The sequence below is a fragment of the Musa acuminata genome, chromosome BXJ2-5 (genome assembly GCF_036884655.1).
Source record: "Musa acuminata AAA Group cultivar baxijiao chromosome BXJ2-5, Cavendish_Baxijiao_AAA, whole genome shotgun sequence".
Classification (NCBI taxonomy): Eukaryota; Viridiplantae; Streptophyta; class Magnoliopsida; order Zingiberales; family Musaceae; genus Musa; species Musa acuminata.
Genome location: NC_088342.1, coordinates 45,703,151 through 45,721,882, shown reverse-complemented (window position 1 = coordinate 45,721,882; position 18,732 = coordinate 45,703,151). Strand labels below are relative to the sequence as shown.

The 18,732-nt window shown below is 38.4% G+C and overlaps 3 protein-coding genes and 1 long non-coding RNA gene across 7 annotated transcripts; 2 read left to right on the top strand and 2 right to left on the bottom strand.

The window, feature by feature from the left end:
- Positions 1–110: 110 nt before the first annotated feature.
- Positions 111–7,066, top strand: LOC135613023 (uncharacterized). 4 transcript variants are annotated; one of them, XM_065109914.1, is made up of 9 exons: positions 111–266; positions 1,876–1,962; positions 2,377–2,578; positions 3,637–3,791; positions 3,944–3,962; positions 4,048–4,181; positions 4,807–4,910; positions 5,013–5,172; positions 6,754–7,066. In XM_065109914.1, the coding sequence occupies exons 2-9, from the start codon at positions 1,894–1,896 to the stop codon at positions 6,844–6,846; spliced, it is 936 nt and encodes a 311-aa protein (XP_064965986.1). In that variant the 5' UTR covers positions 111–266; positions 1,876–1,893; the 3' UTR covers positions 6,847–7,066. The 4 variants fall into 4 exon arrangements, with proteins under 4 accessions (XP_064965986.1, XP_064965985.1, XP_064965988.1 ...); XM_065109913.1 differs by having other exon boundaries at positions 3,890–3,962; XM_065109916.1 differs by lacking the exon at positions 3,944–3,962 and having other exon boundaries at positions 4,038–4,181; positions 6,757–7,066.
- A 614-nt stretch (positions 7,067–7,680) lies between these two features.
- Positions 7,681–9,345, bottom strand: LOC135611889 (uncharacterized). The gene is made up of 2 exons (XR_010486679.1): positions 8,454–9,345; positions 7,681–8,363 (listed from the first exon to the last, which is right to left on the bottom strand). It is a non-coding gene; the product is annotated as an uncharacterized LOC135611889 (long non-coding RNA).
- Positions 9,346–11,401: 2,056 nt separating this feature from the next.
- LOC103986396 (thioredoxin-like fold domain-containing protein MRL7L homolog, chloroplastic) lies at positions 11,402–13,307 on the top strand. Its single transcript, XM_009404406.3, has 5 exons — positions 11,402–11,779; positions 11,869–12,395; positions 12,488–12,569; positions 12,660–12,771; positions 12,861–13,307. The coding sequence occupies exons 1-5, from the start codon at positions 11,597–11,599 to the stop codon at positions 12,980–12,982; spliced, it is 1,026 nt and encodes a 341-aa protein (XP_009402681.2). The 5' UTR covers positions 11,402–11,596; the 3' UTR covers positions 12,983–13,307.
- Positions 13,308–14,165: 858 nt separating this feature from the next.
- Positions 14,166–15,946, bottom strand: LOC103986522 (premnaspirodiene oxygenase-like). Its single transcript, XM_009404540.3, has 2 exons — positions 14,987–15,946; positions 14,166–14,902 (listed from the first exon to the last, which is right to left on the bottom strand). The coding sequence occupies exons 1-2, from the start codon at positions 15,926–15,928 to the stop codon at positions 14,276–14,278; spliced, it is 1,569 nt and encodes a 522-aa protein (XP_009402815.2). The 5' UTR covers positions 15,929–15,946; the 3' UTR covers positions 14,166–14,275.
- Positions 15,947–18,732: the final 2,786 nt, after the last annotated feature.

Genomic DNA, 18,732 nt, shown 5'->3' with positions numbered 1-18,732 from the left:
TTTATAGTCTCAAGTTTCTTCTCCGAGTTGAACAGTGTCGTAAGCTTACTGGAATATGATGAAATTACATATATGTCCCTCTTGTACATGCCCTAGTATTATTATTGTTAACGTTACCGTCCCCGAATTCACCGCCCCAGCGTCGTTTGGTCTTCTCCGTATCCCGACCTAAAACCTAACCCTAGCTTAATCATCTCGTCCTCCTCGGCTCAGATCCCTGCTTCGTCGTGTTCTCATCGAAGCTCTCCTATCATCTTCGAAAGCAGGTTTTATTTCCCTGATCTGATTCCCGTCTGTGTAATTAGTCTATGAGAATCCTGTCCCTCTTTTAATAGGGTTGGCTGGAGATCCGATTTGATCTTTTTTTTTTGTTTCTTCTTATTTTTATTTCATTCGATAGCCACCTTGGATCGGATATGTCTGATAATAACAAAAACGACGAGACTGGTGTAATCTTACTAATTCTTGAATTTAAAGTTTCATGTCAGGAATCTTGTTATGCCTTTAGATGTTTGGTTTGTTTATCAGTTTAAGATGAATATAAATCGTGTCCTTGATGTTTTTCGTTGTAATGGTGTTGTCTTTGAAAGTTTCTTAGGTTGAGGGAATTCATCGTTCTTGTAATTTTTCCTCATGATCCAGATCTTGCGTAATTCTTCTGTTAAATTTAGTGTTTGTGATAACCTAGATAAAGGTGTAATCTGTTGAGCTTAGGTTACACGTTCTCAAGCTAGTCATGAAATTTATTTCAAGCCTAGATAAATGATAAGGTTTGGCTTGTTACATAACTGATGAAACCTAAACTAAGCCTAAAATTTGGATCCTATGCAGCTTGATAAGCTAAATTCGTTTTCGTTCGCCTTGATTTAAATTTATCTTTAACGTTAATGTTTGAAGTTTCACTAATGTTTAATAATAGTTGCATCTGTAAACGAACTGAAGAGAATGATTGATATTGATATTTTTGACCTGAAAGTAATGGTCGTAAGAGTGAGGTCCTGGTTATGCCTGGTTGCATAACCATTGGATATATATCAGGAAGTTATGGTTATCTTGTATCAGTAATGGTTGCATAACCATTGGTTATCCTGTTATTTCTTATATCAGGAAGTGGTCAAGGCCTGCCACCACCCGTGGACAATAATGAATAGCAGACCATTGTTGTTTTCCATGTGATCTGAGTTAGTCTAAAAAAAATATTGATTACAGGTCAACAATTTCTATAATAAAATATTTCCTGATTATGCTCTGAGGAAAAAACAACTGAGAGAAAGCTTGATTTAATGTTATAATTGACAAACAGAAAGTATGGAGAGTTAAGTGTTGGAATCAGGGTTTTATATTTAAAGGTCTATTTATTCTTACTCTGCTATGGAATTTTCAGTGTTGCAAAAATTGATTTCTCTCCACCATGCCTACTTGACAAGTAATTTGTATAAATTTAGAGCCTAGATATATTTGTAATGATGGTGGGCTTTATTTTCCTCATCATTGATACCAGATCTGCATATCTGTTGGCTTTATGTTGTACTTTTGATGTGTTATTTATTTTTCATAGTTGATCAAACCAAACCCCATTTAGTTGGATGTTGATTGAGATCTCCTAACTTGATCATAAATGGATCTGGTTTAGGTTGCTGACTTTTCCAAAACATCTTAACTAATTTGTCCCAACCCACTTGAATTATCACCTCTGGTACCATCATTTTAATCCATTCATGTGCTGACAATAATTGATCTTTATGTTGTTTATATTCTATCCCTTATTTGTGTTTGTGCACATATATAATGATGATTCTGTCCTTATCTTTGTCTTTTGTGTGTATTTTCTAGTTTTCTTGGAGTAAAAATTTGATCAATATGAATTATTAACAGTATATTAGGTGCCTCATAATGGAAGGTGAAAAGTATGATGGCAGGCAAGAGTCACTCTTTCAAAATAAACACGGAGCACGGGAAGAGGTTAGCATTATTTGCCCTTTTATACTTATGTAATTAGATTATATTTTTCTATATCATACTTTATAGGCCTCGGTTCCATGGTAGCCTAATATATTTTATCTGTCTTGTTGTGCAATTAATTTCAGTAAGTATTCTATATCTGCATATTTCTTTTTCCTCACTAGTGGTTTGGTTGCTTGGGTTTACCGGTATAGTTGGAACATTTGATTTAGATTATTCATTAATAATCTCTCTCTCTCTCTCTCTCTCTCTCTCTCTATATATATATATATATATATATATATATATATATATATATATATATATTATATACAGACCAGATATAAACATAAACTGAAGTTCATATTATATTTTTTTTATTTCTTCCATATGGTTGAATTTCTTTGAATATAATCAAATGCCATTTCTCCCTAGGATATGGCACAGCCTAATTCCTTGGCCGAGGATTCAGCAGAAGATTTCCGTTTGCCAATATATCACAGACCCACAGAAAACCTTGATACTGATGAACTGGAGCAAGCATCTTTGGATAAACAACTGACATCATCTAATGTAGGGTTTAGGCTTCTGCAGAAAATGGGATGGAAAGGCAAGGGTCTTGGCAAAAATGAGCAAGGTATTCTCCAAATTTGTATTAATAACTTCAGAATCCAATCATATCGTGCTTTTTTTTTTACAAATACTGTTTGATGTTTGATGCTTCTTGTGTAACCAAAGTCAATGTCCTTGTGACTGTGTGAATATGATTGAGTTTTTCTTTTGGTAAATCTCTATGTATATATCTGGAGAGTGTAATCATGGATTGGAATATGACCACTAAGCATGAGAATTTTATGCAAGGAGAAAATAGTAAAGAATGGGATACTTAGCAAACAAGGCAAGATGAAATTTTGAAATAAAATAATAATGGAAGGAAATACAGGGTATGTGGTCTTATTTTCTATGTTCTTTACATGTCTTCTTTTTGTTTTCTATAAATAAAACTAAGATCTTTAGGACAGCTGGTGCGTTGGTGTTTTCGAATTTGTACTTTGTTCCCCATCCTGTTAGGACTCTGTTTTCAAAAAGGAAAAAAAAAAACCTTCAGCCTGTTGATCTCTTCTTAACCATTCCATTTACCTTCTATTTACTTCCAGTGCTTGAGCCTACATTTAATTCTCTGATCTAAATCAGATAAACTTAGGTGCTAAAAAAGGAATAGGACCTGATGGACCTGTGGTTCGTTTGGTAAATGGAACAATTTTTCTGCCAAAAAAAACAGTTTTATGTTGTATTCCAGCTGAAATTTGAAATTTTGACTTGTGCTTCAGACTTATTATATGTGCTAATATTTGCTGACTATCACCTACCATTGTACTCTTGCTAATTATTTTTTACTTTAGTGAAATATACTCCAACTACTTGGTCCAATGGAAAGAAAAGAATGTTCCTGTACAGGCATTAATAACATACTACTGAAAGGTGCATGCTGATGTTGTTTAATCAGCAATGATCACAACATGAAAATTAGTGATATTATGAAATACTGGAGTGTGTCTCACACAGGACTATAACAATTCTAGTCTAGTGGTAGTTTGGATAGTTATTTTTGTTTTGCATTGATGTCTTTGATTTAGTCTACCACAGTTTTTATTTTAGTTTATTGACTCTGTCTTGTTCAATGAGGATATGCAGGCATAGTTGAGCCCATAAAAGCTGGTATTAGGGATCCAAAACTGGGGGTGGGGAAGCAAGAAGAAGATGACTTTTTCACTTCTGAAGGAAATGTTCAGAGGAGGAAGCTTGACATTGAATTAGAAGAGACTGAGGAAAATATAAAGAAGCGTGAGGTATGATTGTAGATGCTAGCACTTAACTGATTGTCATGTTTCAACTATTAGATGCATTGGGGTTGATGCTTGACGTTGTAAAAACTGCATTATAGTAGAAGGCAGCATATAATCGCATGTATGTCTTTTTGACGGGAATGATATATCATAAGGGAGCATCAACTCTCGAGGGTATTGAGAATTTCGTGCACTTTTTATTACCTGGTGGCTTCTTCTGCCTGCTTCGTGCAAATGATGACAATCCAGGTGATAGCAGAGCGTGAGCAGAAAATCCAGTCTGAGGTGAAAGAAATAAAAAAGGCCTTCTATTGTAATCTCTGCAACAAGCAATACAAATTGGCAATGGAATTCGAAAGTCATCTTAGCTCTTATGACCACAATCACAGAAAGGTAACCACCTTGTTTTATTCTTCTCATGGTTTGTTTTATTTCATCTACATGCAGCTAAGATTGTTGTTTTCTTTGATGAATTTACATATTACCTTCTCCCTCAAACAAGACAACATACTTTTATCCACATTCTACAGGCTTTACTAATTTCATAGGCTTCTCAATCCTTCATAAAGTAAATCATCCTATAGTCTGCAAGAGATGTCTAACTCCTGAGGGATAAACATTTAACAGTTCCTGATATACTGATGAAGATAATTGGTTCATGCCTTCATGGTACCATTCTCTCAAACTATGGATAATAAGAATGCCAAATGATTTTGTCTTTAGAAATGAAGCCACATGCATTAGTAGTACAAAAAGGACTATAGTAGTTGGCATCAATCTGCACTGACATCTTGGCTTATGGTGACCATGTAAATGATCAGTTATCTCACTATGCTTGAACATTTGAATGCACTTTTTTTTTTTGGTGGTTCTAAACTTTATTCTCCAAGTAGTAATATAATTTATTCTGATTACTACTTCCGGCACGAGGCCTGATAACAGTGTCAATAGATCTTGAGAACTGTTGATAAAAGCAATTTGTTATCAAGCTCATTCTGGCAACTGCATAAATGTGCAGAGATTTAAAGAAATGAAAGAAATGCATGGAAGCAGCAGCCGCGATGACAGACAGAAACGGGAACAACTACGTCAAGAGAAGGAAATGGCAAAGTTTGCACAAATGTATTCTTAACTTTCCTACAAAATATTAAAGGAAAAAATAAATCTTATTTGTGAGCTTACAGTGTTCAAAATTGTTCTACATATTTGTTTTTGCTGTTTCAGGGCAGATGCTCACAAGCAACGGCAACAGCAACAACAACAACAGCAAGAAGGGTCTGAAATCTCTTCAGATGCTGGTGCGGCTAGGACTTCCGCAAAAGTTCTAAATCAGGATCAGCGGCAGGCTCTGAAATTCGGCTTCTCTAAAATTGGTCCCTCAAAGGTCAGTGAAGTAGGATTCTAGGTTACTTATTAAGGTTATGTTTTATATATGATTGTTATGCAAAAACAAATTCCATGTGAATAAATAAATAAATATTCCTACTAAATTTGAGTATATTTGAATGTCCGAGTCATATTTCACCTGAAATTGTACCCCGTTGAAATAAATTGCCATATTGTTGCACCTAGCAGTTTCACTTGCCTTTTGTTTTCTTATATGCTGAAATCTGTACTCTGGAGTATTTGGTATGATTTTCAATCACCCAAATTTATAATAATCCAAATAATACAGCATGCATGTGGTCATAAAATGATCAAAAATACCAATCTTATCACAGTAAGCTGCTAATAATTGCATTTAGTCAGTTTAAGCATATACCAAAATTTTAGTACTTTTAGTTAACATTTTCCCTATCCATTGGGAAGTGTATTTGAAATCTGATTATGACAAGAACGCTTTTTTATATTAGGAGGCAAGGTACACTAGGTTATAAGTTTATATTTTAGATTATCACATAAAGATGTTCCACATTGAAGTTCCATAATAAATCAAGATTTGTTGTAAAATAAATTAAGATTTGCATTGTCAACAATGCAAAATGTTCAGCACTGGTTGGTGATCTCGTTTGATGTGAATAAGATAATTTGGTTGTTTTTAGTTTATCACTCCTCATGCAGAAATGAGAGTATTGATATTGGGTTTTTTAAAGTCATTTCATCTCAAGGCTGAGTTTCTTTCGGCAGCTCACTGAATTCTAGCACATGGAATATGTATTTGTGTTTGGCTTGTCAAATCAAATTTGAAGTCCTTAATATGATCCTCTTCTTGTTCTCATAGGCATTTATTTTACTTAATGAGGATTCGTAGAAGTTGCCACCTAATAGCTAGGAAAATTCTTGGCTGTCATATATAAGGATGTGGATTTCCTCATTCTTTTTCTATAGATTTGGAGGATGCATTCCAGAAGGTTTTAATGAAATTATCTACATAAGCCTTTTTCTTTTTTTAATACTAAATATTTTAATTCAAATTATTTATGCTAATCTCATGTGCATATGCACAAATCACAAAATGTGACTGTGGAAATACAAATGTACCTTGTCTTCTTTCTGTTATTAGAATCTTCCAAATTAAAATGATTTGTCAAGGTTGCTTCCTTTTTGCATGGGCATAAAGCCCATAGATAATTACTCAGGGATCTTCATTCTAGTAAATTTTCCATCTACATCTTATGTTGTCTTTCTTTGCTTGTTGGGAACTTAAGCTCATCAGGAAGAGTTTTTTACATGGTAAATATCTGGTTATATATGTGCTTAAAACACTTATAGGCCTTAACAAATATCAAAATCTAGTCTTCTATATCATCACATCAACAAAAAAAGGCATAAGTCAGTAGAAATGATGACATGAGTGGCTATGTGATTCAACTGATAGGATATAGTTACTCTGTTTTCACAGTGATGATGTATGCATAAATTAAGTAATTATGTCTTGGATCTTATTATCTTATACTTTACTGATTGTTCAATGTGTTACTCACTGACATACTTAATTGTTCATCACTGTTCTTTTGGTATTCAGAAGGCTTCAGCTGGTGGCATCAGCAAGAAGCCAAAGATTGGTGTGAAAGTATCCTCAATCTTTGGCAGTGATAGCGATGATGAGGAGACGTAATTCTTCTTCGAAGTCTACCAAGAATGCAGTTTCACAACTATTTTGTCAGATAATGTATTACTAGTTGTCGATTACTAAACTGATTTGATTTTCTCTGGAGTTACCACTATATATTGTGTCATTATCTCACCTTTTTGGCATTGTCATTATTGGTCGGAACTGTTAATTTTGAACACTTAACACATCGACCATCATATATTTATCAAATTTGTCTTTCATATGCCTTGAATTTAACATTTTTGTCAATCATCCAAATCTTCTATAATCCTGTGTTGGACTGGAATTCATGAATGTTGCAGCAGGTTAATTCTGCTTGTATTTCAATTAAAAAGAACAACAGTGGACAGGCTTTTGCTGCCTCCAGAACATATTTTTGGTTGTGTTGACTAAAATTAAGATGATTTTTTTTTCCTTGTAAGGTACTCGTATATTTTTGATGCAACACACCCTGTCGGCCGTGCTGCAGATTTCAACCTCACTTGTTTCTTTTCCCTCGGGTTGAGGGTTTGAACTCACGTCGTAATATCTTACGTGATTGCTGAATGAAAATTAAAATTCCATTAAAAGGTGTCATTCTTGCAACACAGAACACTTTTGACCGAACGTGATGCAAGAACACCTACCTGCTCCCATGTGTTCGAGCATATGTGATACGCACACGACGGAGAATCTCCACATAAGATACATGCATACTCACAAAGCTTCAAGTATTTTACTAGTATAGGCAGTTTCCAAGAAACTTACAATCCAGAATAGCTACGAATGACTACCTCTAACTGGTATGTTCAACCGAGTCACTGGCTGCTTTACAATGAACATTTGACTGAGACATGGTGAAGAATAAATTTTAGAGCTTATTTTTAAGTGGCCATGAACATCAATCATCACATCACGGTAAGATTTGCTGATGAGTTCTCTCAGAATTTGTCACTTTGATTGCGCATGCCTCACAAGAATGTTATGGTTAGCTTAGATTACAACTCATGGCCAAACCACATCCGAATGATTCAGGAATGAACTATCTCAAACAACCACCGGAAGCGATAGTGCCTTCATTGAAACCGAGGAGTAGAAGAAGAAATGAACAGTTTGATCCATAATGGAAAGCTTTTAGCTGCTCACAAGTGGGAAGAGGCGATGTCCCGAGCATCGGAGGGCATGAAGGCCAAGACCAGCAGCACAAGAAGTATACCTATCGGCACAAACAGCAGCGAGGAAGGGGGAGGAGGCAGTGCGGGCAACACGAGGGGAAGAACCAGCAGTGAGGCAGTGAGGCAGACGAGCACCAAGAAGAATTCCGCAGTGAAGTAGCTCGAATCCAATGCCTTGTTGCCATTCACTTGTGAGCGCAACCGCCTCTGTCTCCTACCTCCTCTGTCCATACCACAGCTAGCTTTCCCGTCAAGACGTCAAGATTCATCCAAGTCTCCAGGAAACAACAGCCTCTCGCTCTCGATCGCCAAGGACTTGCCTGAGATCGATCTGGGAAGAAAGCCTCGAGTGTCTCAGCCTTGAACCTGTCAACAGGCGAAGCCATGAACTGAAGGTTCCTCAAGAATATGCCATGTGCAAAAGAAACAAAAGTAGGTGGCAAATCTATCGTTTACCAAGAAAGAGGAGTTAAAGAAACACAACTTGGGCTTCATATCCTATAGAGATCAGGGTTCATGGGTGGCTTGACCAAAGAAAAAGGAACAAGAGTTCAATTGCTACCTCTCATGATCTCTCGACACTAGGATGGAAAAGGGGACTTCGATCATGATATGGAAGAGGTTGTCTCGTTCATCATGACTCTGTTGTCTTCCTGAGCTAAATAAGCCATGCGTTGGATACACTGCACCTTATTCTATCCCAAGCAATCAAGTTTGGACTTCCTCCTGCAGATTGGTGTGGGGTTGCTTAAAATTCTGTGCTCTTGGAGAATTTTGTAGCTTTCTGCACTTGATAAGCTTTGCACAGATCTGGTTTTCCCATGCAAGGCTGACTTTAATCCAAGAGATCACACTTTGAAGATCTTGTCTTCTCTAACATATCTCATTTTCTATTGTCTTCTGATATCCTGGTTCCTTGCTTCGAGTACAAACCCAAGATGATCTCTTTTCTCTGTATTGAACACACACCAACGCTGCTACATGAACAACACATTAATCAATCCTCTTGATGATAAATAATTGAGTAATAGACACGTTTCTTGGTACGATTCAAGATCTGGAAATTAAATGCAAAGCTAGCCGACTTGATCTGTCTCAAGTAAGTTATGACATGGAAATTAAGATTGGGGATGGGACACATCCCATCTTATTCAATTAAGGTTCCTCCGCATACAACAGCTATGACATCCTCCCATCGCCATTCTTCCACCTTCTTCTACCTCAAGCTGTTGATTTAGTCATTCACAAAGACAAATATGTGTCAACTTTTTGTTGGTAAAGAACAATAGATTATAACAAAGAAAATATGGGTCAAACATCTCGTGCTTACTGGATTGCTCTCGAAAATTTATTGTGGATGTAAATTAAATTATCATTGATACAATAAATATCATCTTCAACATTAAACGTAAACAAGCAAGCCATCGGCTTCGAGACATCAACTCACTAGTCTGTAACATTATCTCTGATGGAGTTTCTTGTGAGCAGCAGCGGCCACTGCATCCCTCCTCCACGTTCTCATCCTCCCTTCAGAAGTGGACAAGGCACTTATACCATCAACCTTCTTGACAAGCAGTAGATGCCATTGCCGAGGACGCAGGGACTGCTCCATTTAACGAGGAAGGGAACGTCTCTCCAGTGTTCGACGAAATCACGGTGGAGTAGAGAAGAGGAGTTCCTCGTTATAATGACCTGGTCATGCTGACCGAGCCCAAGAGCATACAAAGGAGACCTTTTAGTTTAGATTGCGAATAGATCTCCACCTAGGCTGCAATCCAACACAATTTTGTAATCTAATATATATATAAATTAAGATAATTATATATATTTTTTAATTAATTATGATTAACATCTAGATCTCTATACTTGAAAAAGTAACATTGAGATCATTACATTTACAAGAGTAAAATATTTAATCTTAATTTTTTTTACGTTATTAATTTCATCGATTGTAACATGCAAAAAGAACATGAATAGAAAGGATAAAAATATAATTTTATTATTTTTAAATTTATTAATTTTATATAAACTTCTAATTAATTTCTTTCTCCTTTCTCTTTCCAACTTGTTCGTCTATCACATCTGATTACTTGCTACACTTACTCTCGTGGTAGACGAGTAGCGGGCAAGCAAGTGTAGCGGGTGCGATGGATGAGCAAATGCGACGAGCGAGCATATTAGAAAAAGAGAGAAAGAGGAAATCAGAAGTTTATATAAATTTAATAATTTAAAAAAATAAAATTATATTTTTATCTTTTTCATTTATGCCATTTTTCACTTCATAACATGTGTGATTTTTCATAATGACGAAATTAATGACTTAAGAAGAATTAGGGTTATATATTTATTTTTATAAGTGTAGGAATCCTAATAGTACTTTTTAAAATATAGGGATTAGAATGTTAATCATGGTTAACTATAATGGGTAATCTATCATTACCCATAATAAATTATATACAAAATACTGTTACATGTGATTGAAAATATAAAATTGACTAGCCATCATTCACCATATCAATGTCGGCCAACACCCTTCTGCCCATATGGATAGGAATTTAAAAAATAGCTTGAGTCAGTTACCAAGTTGTAAAAATGCCTCCCCTACAAATAGTTCTGATTAGTCACCGAGTTGCCGAGCTGCCTCCCTACAAAATATTCATAAGAATATTTTCAGAAATCCATGGAGTAGCTCAGATTAGTTTCAAACTAACTCTCCCATAAAAAATTTACAAGAATATTCTCGAAGGTCCATAGGCAACTTAAGTAGGTTACGAACTAACTCCCCTATCAAATATTCGTACAAAAAATTTTAAAAATTCAAAGGGCAATTCGAGTCGATTACGAACTTCCTTCCCCGTAAAATCTTTATGGGATATTCCTTCTCCTTAAGGTTAGTATAAAAATACACTCTTAACTCTAGATTAATAAAGAGAGAAGAAAAGAAGAACCTCAGTAGTGATTAAAGAGTTAGAAGAATCAAAGAAACCACCCCCCTTGATCTTTGTGCGGATAACGAGTTTGGAGAAGTCGTGTGTCGCTACTAATGGCTTCTCGCATATGGATTATGATTATATTGTGCTAGTGAAGATATCAACTATATTTTTTTCTACCAACACATATATAAACTTATCGATTATGCAACAGCACACAGTACACATTACACAAACTAATGTTGGATTTACAATAGTTAATGTGAGTTCTATATTTTCTGTGAGAGGGAACTTAATGAAAAAAGAAAAAAAAAATCCTGGGACAAGATCTCCTGTGTTCGCCTATACAGGGAGTTGGGAAAGGGGCCACCCAAGGTACAAGTGGGCCCGCCACTTTCGCGAGGGAACCGTGTTTCCTGTGTCGGCGTGTATCTCATGAGCCCCGCCACTAGTAATAGATAGCGTTGGATTTATGTGGAGGCCATCCCCGCTTCGGTTCCTCTGTCCGCGAAGACAAGCTGGGCTTCGTGTTCGACGCCGTCGCCTTCCTTCCCTTCCGCCTCCACTGCAAGATCACTACTTCTCACGGTTATCGTCCCCAAGAACAAAGACCACAGACACCAACTCGAATTGCTGCGATCTCTGCTGCAATCTCGGTGCTGTTAGGTCATGGCGGCACCGCACTGCTTGTTGCTCTTCAGGTGTTCTACACAAGTTCCAAGAGAAGTAACCCGTCTTTGTCTTCCTCCTCTTTGCGCTCGTTCGCCTGCCCGACGCCAGATGAGACACGCGCGCTTGGGCTCACCTTCACTAGTTTCTGTCGGTCTCTGTTTCGCCAAGCCTTGTACAACGGTAACTGTAGAATCCTCAGCTCTTTCTCTGCCATGATCACGTTACCCAAGCAACCAACTTTCTCGTACACTTGTGCATGCAAACTGAAGGCTAGAGCTTCTAAAGCGGTCGAGCTAGTACTTGGCGATGGGAGAGACGAGGAAGATGCACGTAGATGGAACTCCGCCAAGACAGAGAGTGACGAGAGCGACGAGGATGAAGACGAGGATGGCCCATCACTCATGAGTGAGGATGAGAGGAAGGAAATGAGGAGGAAGATAAGAGAGGTGCTCGACACGAACCTGAACGTCGAGGAGGAAACCGACCCAGTCCAAAGGAGAATCAAGATGCAGAAGCTCTTGGCAGACTACCCGTTGGTGGTTGAAGAGGAAGATCCCAACTGGCCTGAGGACGCCGATGGCCGGGGATTCAACCTTGATCAGTTCTTCAACAAGATCACCATCAAGAATGTCAGGAACGACGATGATGACTACAATTACGACAGCGATAAGGAGGTCGTGTGGCAGGACGACAATTACATTCGGCCCATCAAAGACATCACAGCAAGAGAGTGGGAGGATACTGTGTTCAAGGACTTCAACCCTCTGGTTATTCTTGTCCATAACCGATACAGAAGGCTAGCTCTCTTCCTCCTCGGTTCCAATTCCGTTACTTCACTGTGATGGTCACCGATGTGAGTTGTAAAAGCATTTGTGATGTTGTCTGCAGGCCTCGAGAGAACGAGCAGGCCAGGAATGAGCTAGAGAGAGCGGTGGAGATGTTCTGGGAGTCCGGATTGCCTTCACCGAGGGTGACATAACATTTGAATCTTTGCTTTGCAATGACAATTTGCATCAAGTAGCAGACTCAGTATTAACGAAAACAACTGTGCAAATTGCAGTGTGTAGCCATTGATGCTTGTGTCGAGCATGACCTCGTCGATGCACTGCAAGTGTCCATCTACCCGGAAATTCTCTTCACTAAAGCGGGGAAGATATTGCATCGCGATAAAGGTACGTACTACATACATAACTCTGTTGCATCACACAGTGTCTGATCTGAATAATTTCTAGTAGACGTCACCAAGTTTTCTTTGTTTCAGTGGTTCGGAGTGCAGATGAGTGGTCGAAGATAATGGCATTCTTCTACTATAAAGCCGTCAGGCCATCATGCTTAGATGAAACTGCTGGCAAAGATGAAGAGAAGATTCCATCGCTCTCATAGAGGAGGTTGATTAAAAACGATATGGGTAGTATGAAGATAGCAATGTTATCATATTCAGCATAGATAGTTTGCATAAATTTGTTTCTCTTTTGTTTGCTTGAATAAAAACTTATTTCAACATCATTTAGGCAGGATAGTTTGATGCAAAGTTTGTGGAGTATAATTGTTGTAGTCCAACAATGAACTGATCGGATTAATGCCCCAAGAAGAGATGGTGATAAATTACGAGAGTATACATTAAGAGGGATGATGTCTGAACCAAGATGAAATTGTTAAACATTGATCATAATTGTCCGAATGCAGAATTTGTTCTATTTGTGACTGAGTTTTTATGAGGAAAAGAAGAACACTTTGGGTAATGATGTCTCATGAAAAGAGAATAAAAGGGAAATGCTGATGTGCAATTTTCATATTTTTTTCATGAAATTTATTTGTTTATGTGTTTTTGTTGCTTTCTTTGAGAAGCAATTCCTTATCTCAGTGGTATTCTAGTGATGATGGATTTTAAGTGTCTCTTTTTTGTGTGGGAAAAACATCTCTCTTAAACAAAAATGAAACTAAAAGTTATAATTCTAGAATATTTTCCTACAACAAAAGAAGAAAAAATCTTTGAAAATGACATCGTCTTTAGCTTGCCAGCCAACAATGGTCAATTGATTTGAACAAAGCCGCTAAAATCGAATATTATCCATAAGTACAACACTTTGATGATCTATAAATGTATAGAATTAGATTGAGCATATTTAAGTAAGTAGTTGTCTCTTCTTATTGATTATTGACATGACAATTTGTTGTCTATATATATATATCTGCCATGGGAGAAATGCAATACGATCATCTGGTTGTAGTAAAGTGCACGTTTCTTGAGAGGTATATGGTTCTGTCCCCACCTTTCAATGGTGTTCGTTAGAGTTCAAACATCTAAAGTAATTTTGTGACTTATGGGAACATTATTTATTTCTTTCTTTCTATATTTGAAAAGTCTTCCTCTTGTTGATTATTGGTTCGATGTATATTTGTATGAACTAATTATCTTTCTTTTATTGAGTATCTAAGCTCAGTTTGTATCTTTTATAATGTTATGGAGTCTTTGTCGCCGTGAAGCTTGACAAGTTGCCACTTAAGGAAAGACATCATCTAATCGACTTCATATATTTCTACCATATGCATTGACAATCGTAGTACGATTTGACAAGGCAGATAATGACATTGATATCATTTTTCAACTCAAATTTTCCGACTGCTTGATTGTATAGACTGAGTGCACCGACAAGAAAGCGATGTAAGAAAGCTTCAGGTAGCGACGGGGAGAGGAACTCGAACGGTAGCGATCAGCTTCAGCTCCGTCTTCCTCGGTGCGATTAACGCCATGGTCTCGCACATGTCGAGCTCCTCCGGTCTCATTCCATGGGGCAGCTCCCAGTCGAAGTGCAGGAGGAGGTGAGTCAGGGCGAGCTCCACGGTGGCCATCCCGAAACCCATTCCGGGGCATATCCTCCGCCCGGCCCCGAACGGCAAGTACTCGAAGTCGACTCCCTTGAAATCCATGGCGCTGCCTTCGAACCTCTCTGGTTTGAATGTCTCGGCGTCGTCCCAGTAACGCGCATCCCTGCCGTTCGCCCATAAGTTGACGAAGACGCGAGTGCCGGCGTCGATCCTGTACCCCATGACCTCGCAGGTCTCCCTGCACAGTCTCGGTAACAGCGGGGCCGGCGGGTGAAGCCGCAGCGTCTCCTTGATGATTAGCTTAATGTAGTTTAGCTCGGAGATGTCGCTCTCCTCTACTCTGTTCCTCCGTTGCGCAGCAAATTCCCTCACTTCCTTCTGCGCTCTCTCCATGATCTCGGGGTTCCTCATCAGCTCCGACATGGCCCATTCGACGACGGTCGAAGACGTCTCGGTGCCCCCCATGAACATGTCCTGTAAATCACAAGAACAAGAACGATGTGGGTAGTCAATAGATTAGTATCACGGGAATCGATCGATCGATGGATCGTTCCTCACCACGATCACACCCTTGACGTCTTCCATCGTCAAGGGCACTTCCAGTTTGGGGTCGTCTTTGAGCCTCAGCAGCACGTCCACCAGGTCGTCTACCTCGTCAGCTTTGTCGCCGCTGCTCGCGGAAGCCTTGCCCTCATGTTCCTTGATTATGTAGCCCAGGACCTCGTCTAGCTGCCGCCGGACCCGCCGCAACCTGAACTCGGCACCTGAGAGGATGTCGATGAGCTTGAGCGACGGGAACATGTCGGCCACGCAGAAGCCACCGGCGAGCACCATAGCATTCTTGATGAGCGGGACGAACCTCTCCCGGTGCTCGCGCAGCTTGCCGAACGCCGCCCGGCAGACGACGGCGTTGGACAGCCCGAAGAGCTTCTCGGTCAGGTTGACGGGGGTTCCGCCCGACCTCGCGATGTCTCTCATCAGGTCAAGGGTCTCCTCCGTCCTGATGGAGGAGAAAGACCGGATGCGCCGGGCGGAGAGTAGCTCCATGAAGCAGAGCTTTCGCAGCTGCCTCCAGTAAGGGCCGTAGGGGGACCAGCCGATGCCGGTTGGACCGTAGAAGATGAACTTGGTAGCGAGGAACTCGGGCCGGGAAGCGAAGGTGACGCTCTGGTTCTTCAAGATCTCCTCGGCGGCTTCGCTCGAGGAGGCGACGACGACGTCGACCTGGCCAAGCCGGAGGAGCATAAGGGGGCCATGCTTGCGGGCGAGCTCGCGGAATGCGCGAAAGGGGAGCTGCCCGACCAGGTGGTGCATGCATCCGACGAAGGGTAGATTCCATGGGCCTGGGGGACGACGTGGTGGGTAGCTCTCATTTCTGCACCAGGTGAATCCTCTCTTCTTGATCAAGAGGAGCAAGAAGAGGAAGGAGAACACCAAGACTGGGATGGAAGGGAGCTGCAGCAGTTCCATGGAGAACCACAAATGCTCTCTCTGCGTCATCGACCGGGCAAACGCAGCTGCATTATGTAGAGTCGCAACCGTCGGCCATGTCGTTATTCTAATAAATATTATATTATAATTAAAAATTATTATATTATATTATAATATATTTTCTCAACACATTTATCGTGAGCTCTGAAACACGTGATTGCAAGGAAGTTTCATGTCAGTATTCTCAACCCATTTTTCTTATCAACTTATCTCTAATAAATATTATATTATAATTAAAAATTATTATATTATATTATATTATATATTCTCAACACATTTATCACGACGGCTGACAAATTATTATATTATACTATATTTCAAGTATAACGCAATAAGAGGGAGGGAGGGATGGAAGGGAGCTGCGGCAGTTAGTTAGTTCCATGGAAGGAACTATATTTATTTTTTAAGTATATTATATTTTAAGTATAATGCATGTCAAAAAAAAATCTGTAGAAGGGACCCCTTTTTTTTTTTCTTTTAAACTGTATATTTGTTTTTAACTTTTTGACATAACATTACGATAAGACTCGCGTGACATCAACCGCCCTAGATGACACCTCACACATCTTTTGACCTGACAGCATATGGTCAACGCGGACCGAAACGTCTACCAAGACACATTAACACCCTGCTCAGGCTCGATCCCTCACGCCATGCCAACGGCGATGTCAGATGCTACCAGAAGTACGATCCTACTCCCTGCGGGCAGGCACATCAGGCAACGGTAATTCTCACTATAAAAACCCTCATGCTCAAAAAAAAGGAGGGGAGAAGAAGACACAACTCCGTTAAAGAAACCCCTGTGACTATCCGCTAACTTGAGCATCGGAGGGGTCGGGCTGAGCTCCCCGACCCAACCTTTGTGCAGGTGCGAAGTCGGAGGTCACCCACCAAACGCACAGGCGAGGAGTTCTTGCCCGGAGGGAATAGTGACCCCGTCCCAATCGGAACACCATAATCGGCCACCTCAGCAGTCTCGAGGAGCGTCCCAGGGAGATCCCCCATCATCCGGACTCGAACCGAGCCGCGATGGCCCCGAGGCCACGGCTTAAAGTTGTTTACGCTCACAGCATTCTACTTTTTTTTAAGACCAAAATGCTCTCAAACTTTAAAAAAAATTCTTTCGTGCCAATTCTATAAAGGAAGAAAACTTAGGGTACTCAACGAAAAATTTCAAAAATAAAAAAAGGTGTTATATGAATTTTCTGAGAATTCACCCTAAAATAGAATTTTAAAAAATTAAAGATAAGCTATATTCCCTCTAATAATATAACTATAGCTACTACACATTATGATACATAAATCCATCTTCTCAGTGTCACATGAACTTTAAACCAACCTATCACATACAATCCTTACGTATAATAGTTGTAGTACATTTGGAAAACCTATGCTAATATCATATAATAACATGCTCTACTCTATCACATAGTGATGGGTGAGATTGATGGATCAACAACCCAATCCAACCCGGTCTATTGTACAATCTCTAAGAGTGCTTAAGGCCCCATGAAGTAGAGGCACAAATCGGTTTATATTGTAGACGGTAGTCAAATTCCAATATGATTCCTTTCATCATTGACATTAATGATGTCTTCTTCTCATCTAACTTGCTTAATTATTCTTAATGAGCATTATAATCTATCTTATGGGGTAAGATATGAGACTAGCAAACATATCCAATAATCCAACATTACTTGGAATCTAATTAGCTATATAAATATAAATAAATAATATTCACACAGTTAATATTGATTGGAGTGTGAATATGTCACAAATTTAATATCGAGAGAAGAGTAGGTTCAATAAGATATCGTATGAAAAAGAAGAGCATACCCCTCAAAAACATATCTGAATGGTCTTTATAGTTTAGTATTTGATTAACACTATGGTTATTGTCTAAAACAGTTATATGTTTACTTCAACCATATATACGAATTTAGGGAAGTGAGGTAACGACCAGTTGAGTCAAATCTCATACACTAATTTTCGTAAGGTTGAGTCAATCATCATATCACCCAAAGGGTAATGATGAATTATCGATCTGATATCAAGGTATCGGTCATATAGCATAGAAGTGTTGGTCACTTGGTGTTGCTGAGTGTCGATCATATGGTGTTGAGGTGTCAATAATATGACGTTGATGTATTGATGATCTTTTTTAAGTCATTATTCCTTATCACTATTATTAAATGCTAACATAAATATAACAAAGCCAATCAAGATAGAAGAAAGAAAATGAACCGATCATTAAAAATATATATTAAATAAAGATATCTAAATGAGTCATTTCCTTTGTCTTTGATGTATCACCGAACATAAATAAATGATATAAGCTTCATTTCATCCAAAAACTATGTTGGTAGATGCAACATAATCCACTAATGAATAAGGATCTTACTACTTTTCTTTTTTTTTAGTATTTATAAATTTTATTTTATTTTATTTTTTTATGTTTATAAATTATTTATTTTCAAATGAATATAAATATCTTCTTTTCTTCTCCTAGGAAAACATAACGAGCGATGATGTTGGTATCGAAAATGAAATAAGAGATTATGAAAAAACAGATCAAATCATTAATACAAGGACTATAAATAGTAAAATAATAATTTATTTTTTTTAAGGAATTATCAATAGCAAGCGGGTTGTCAATAGTAAAAAATTATTATTAATAGTAAACTTTATCAATAAAGATAACAATATAAAATAGATTAGGATAAATATTATAAATTAGTACGTAAAGGCATGGCTTGTACAGTTACCGATTGACTTTTTTTTTTACATTTTAATTTTAGATTTTACTATAAAAT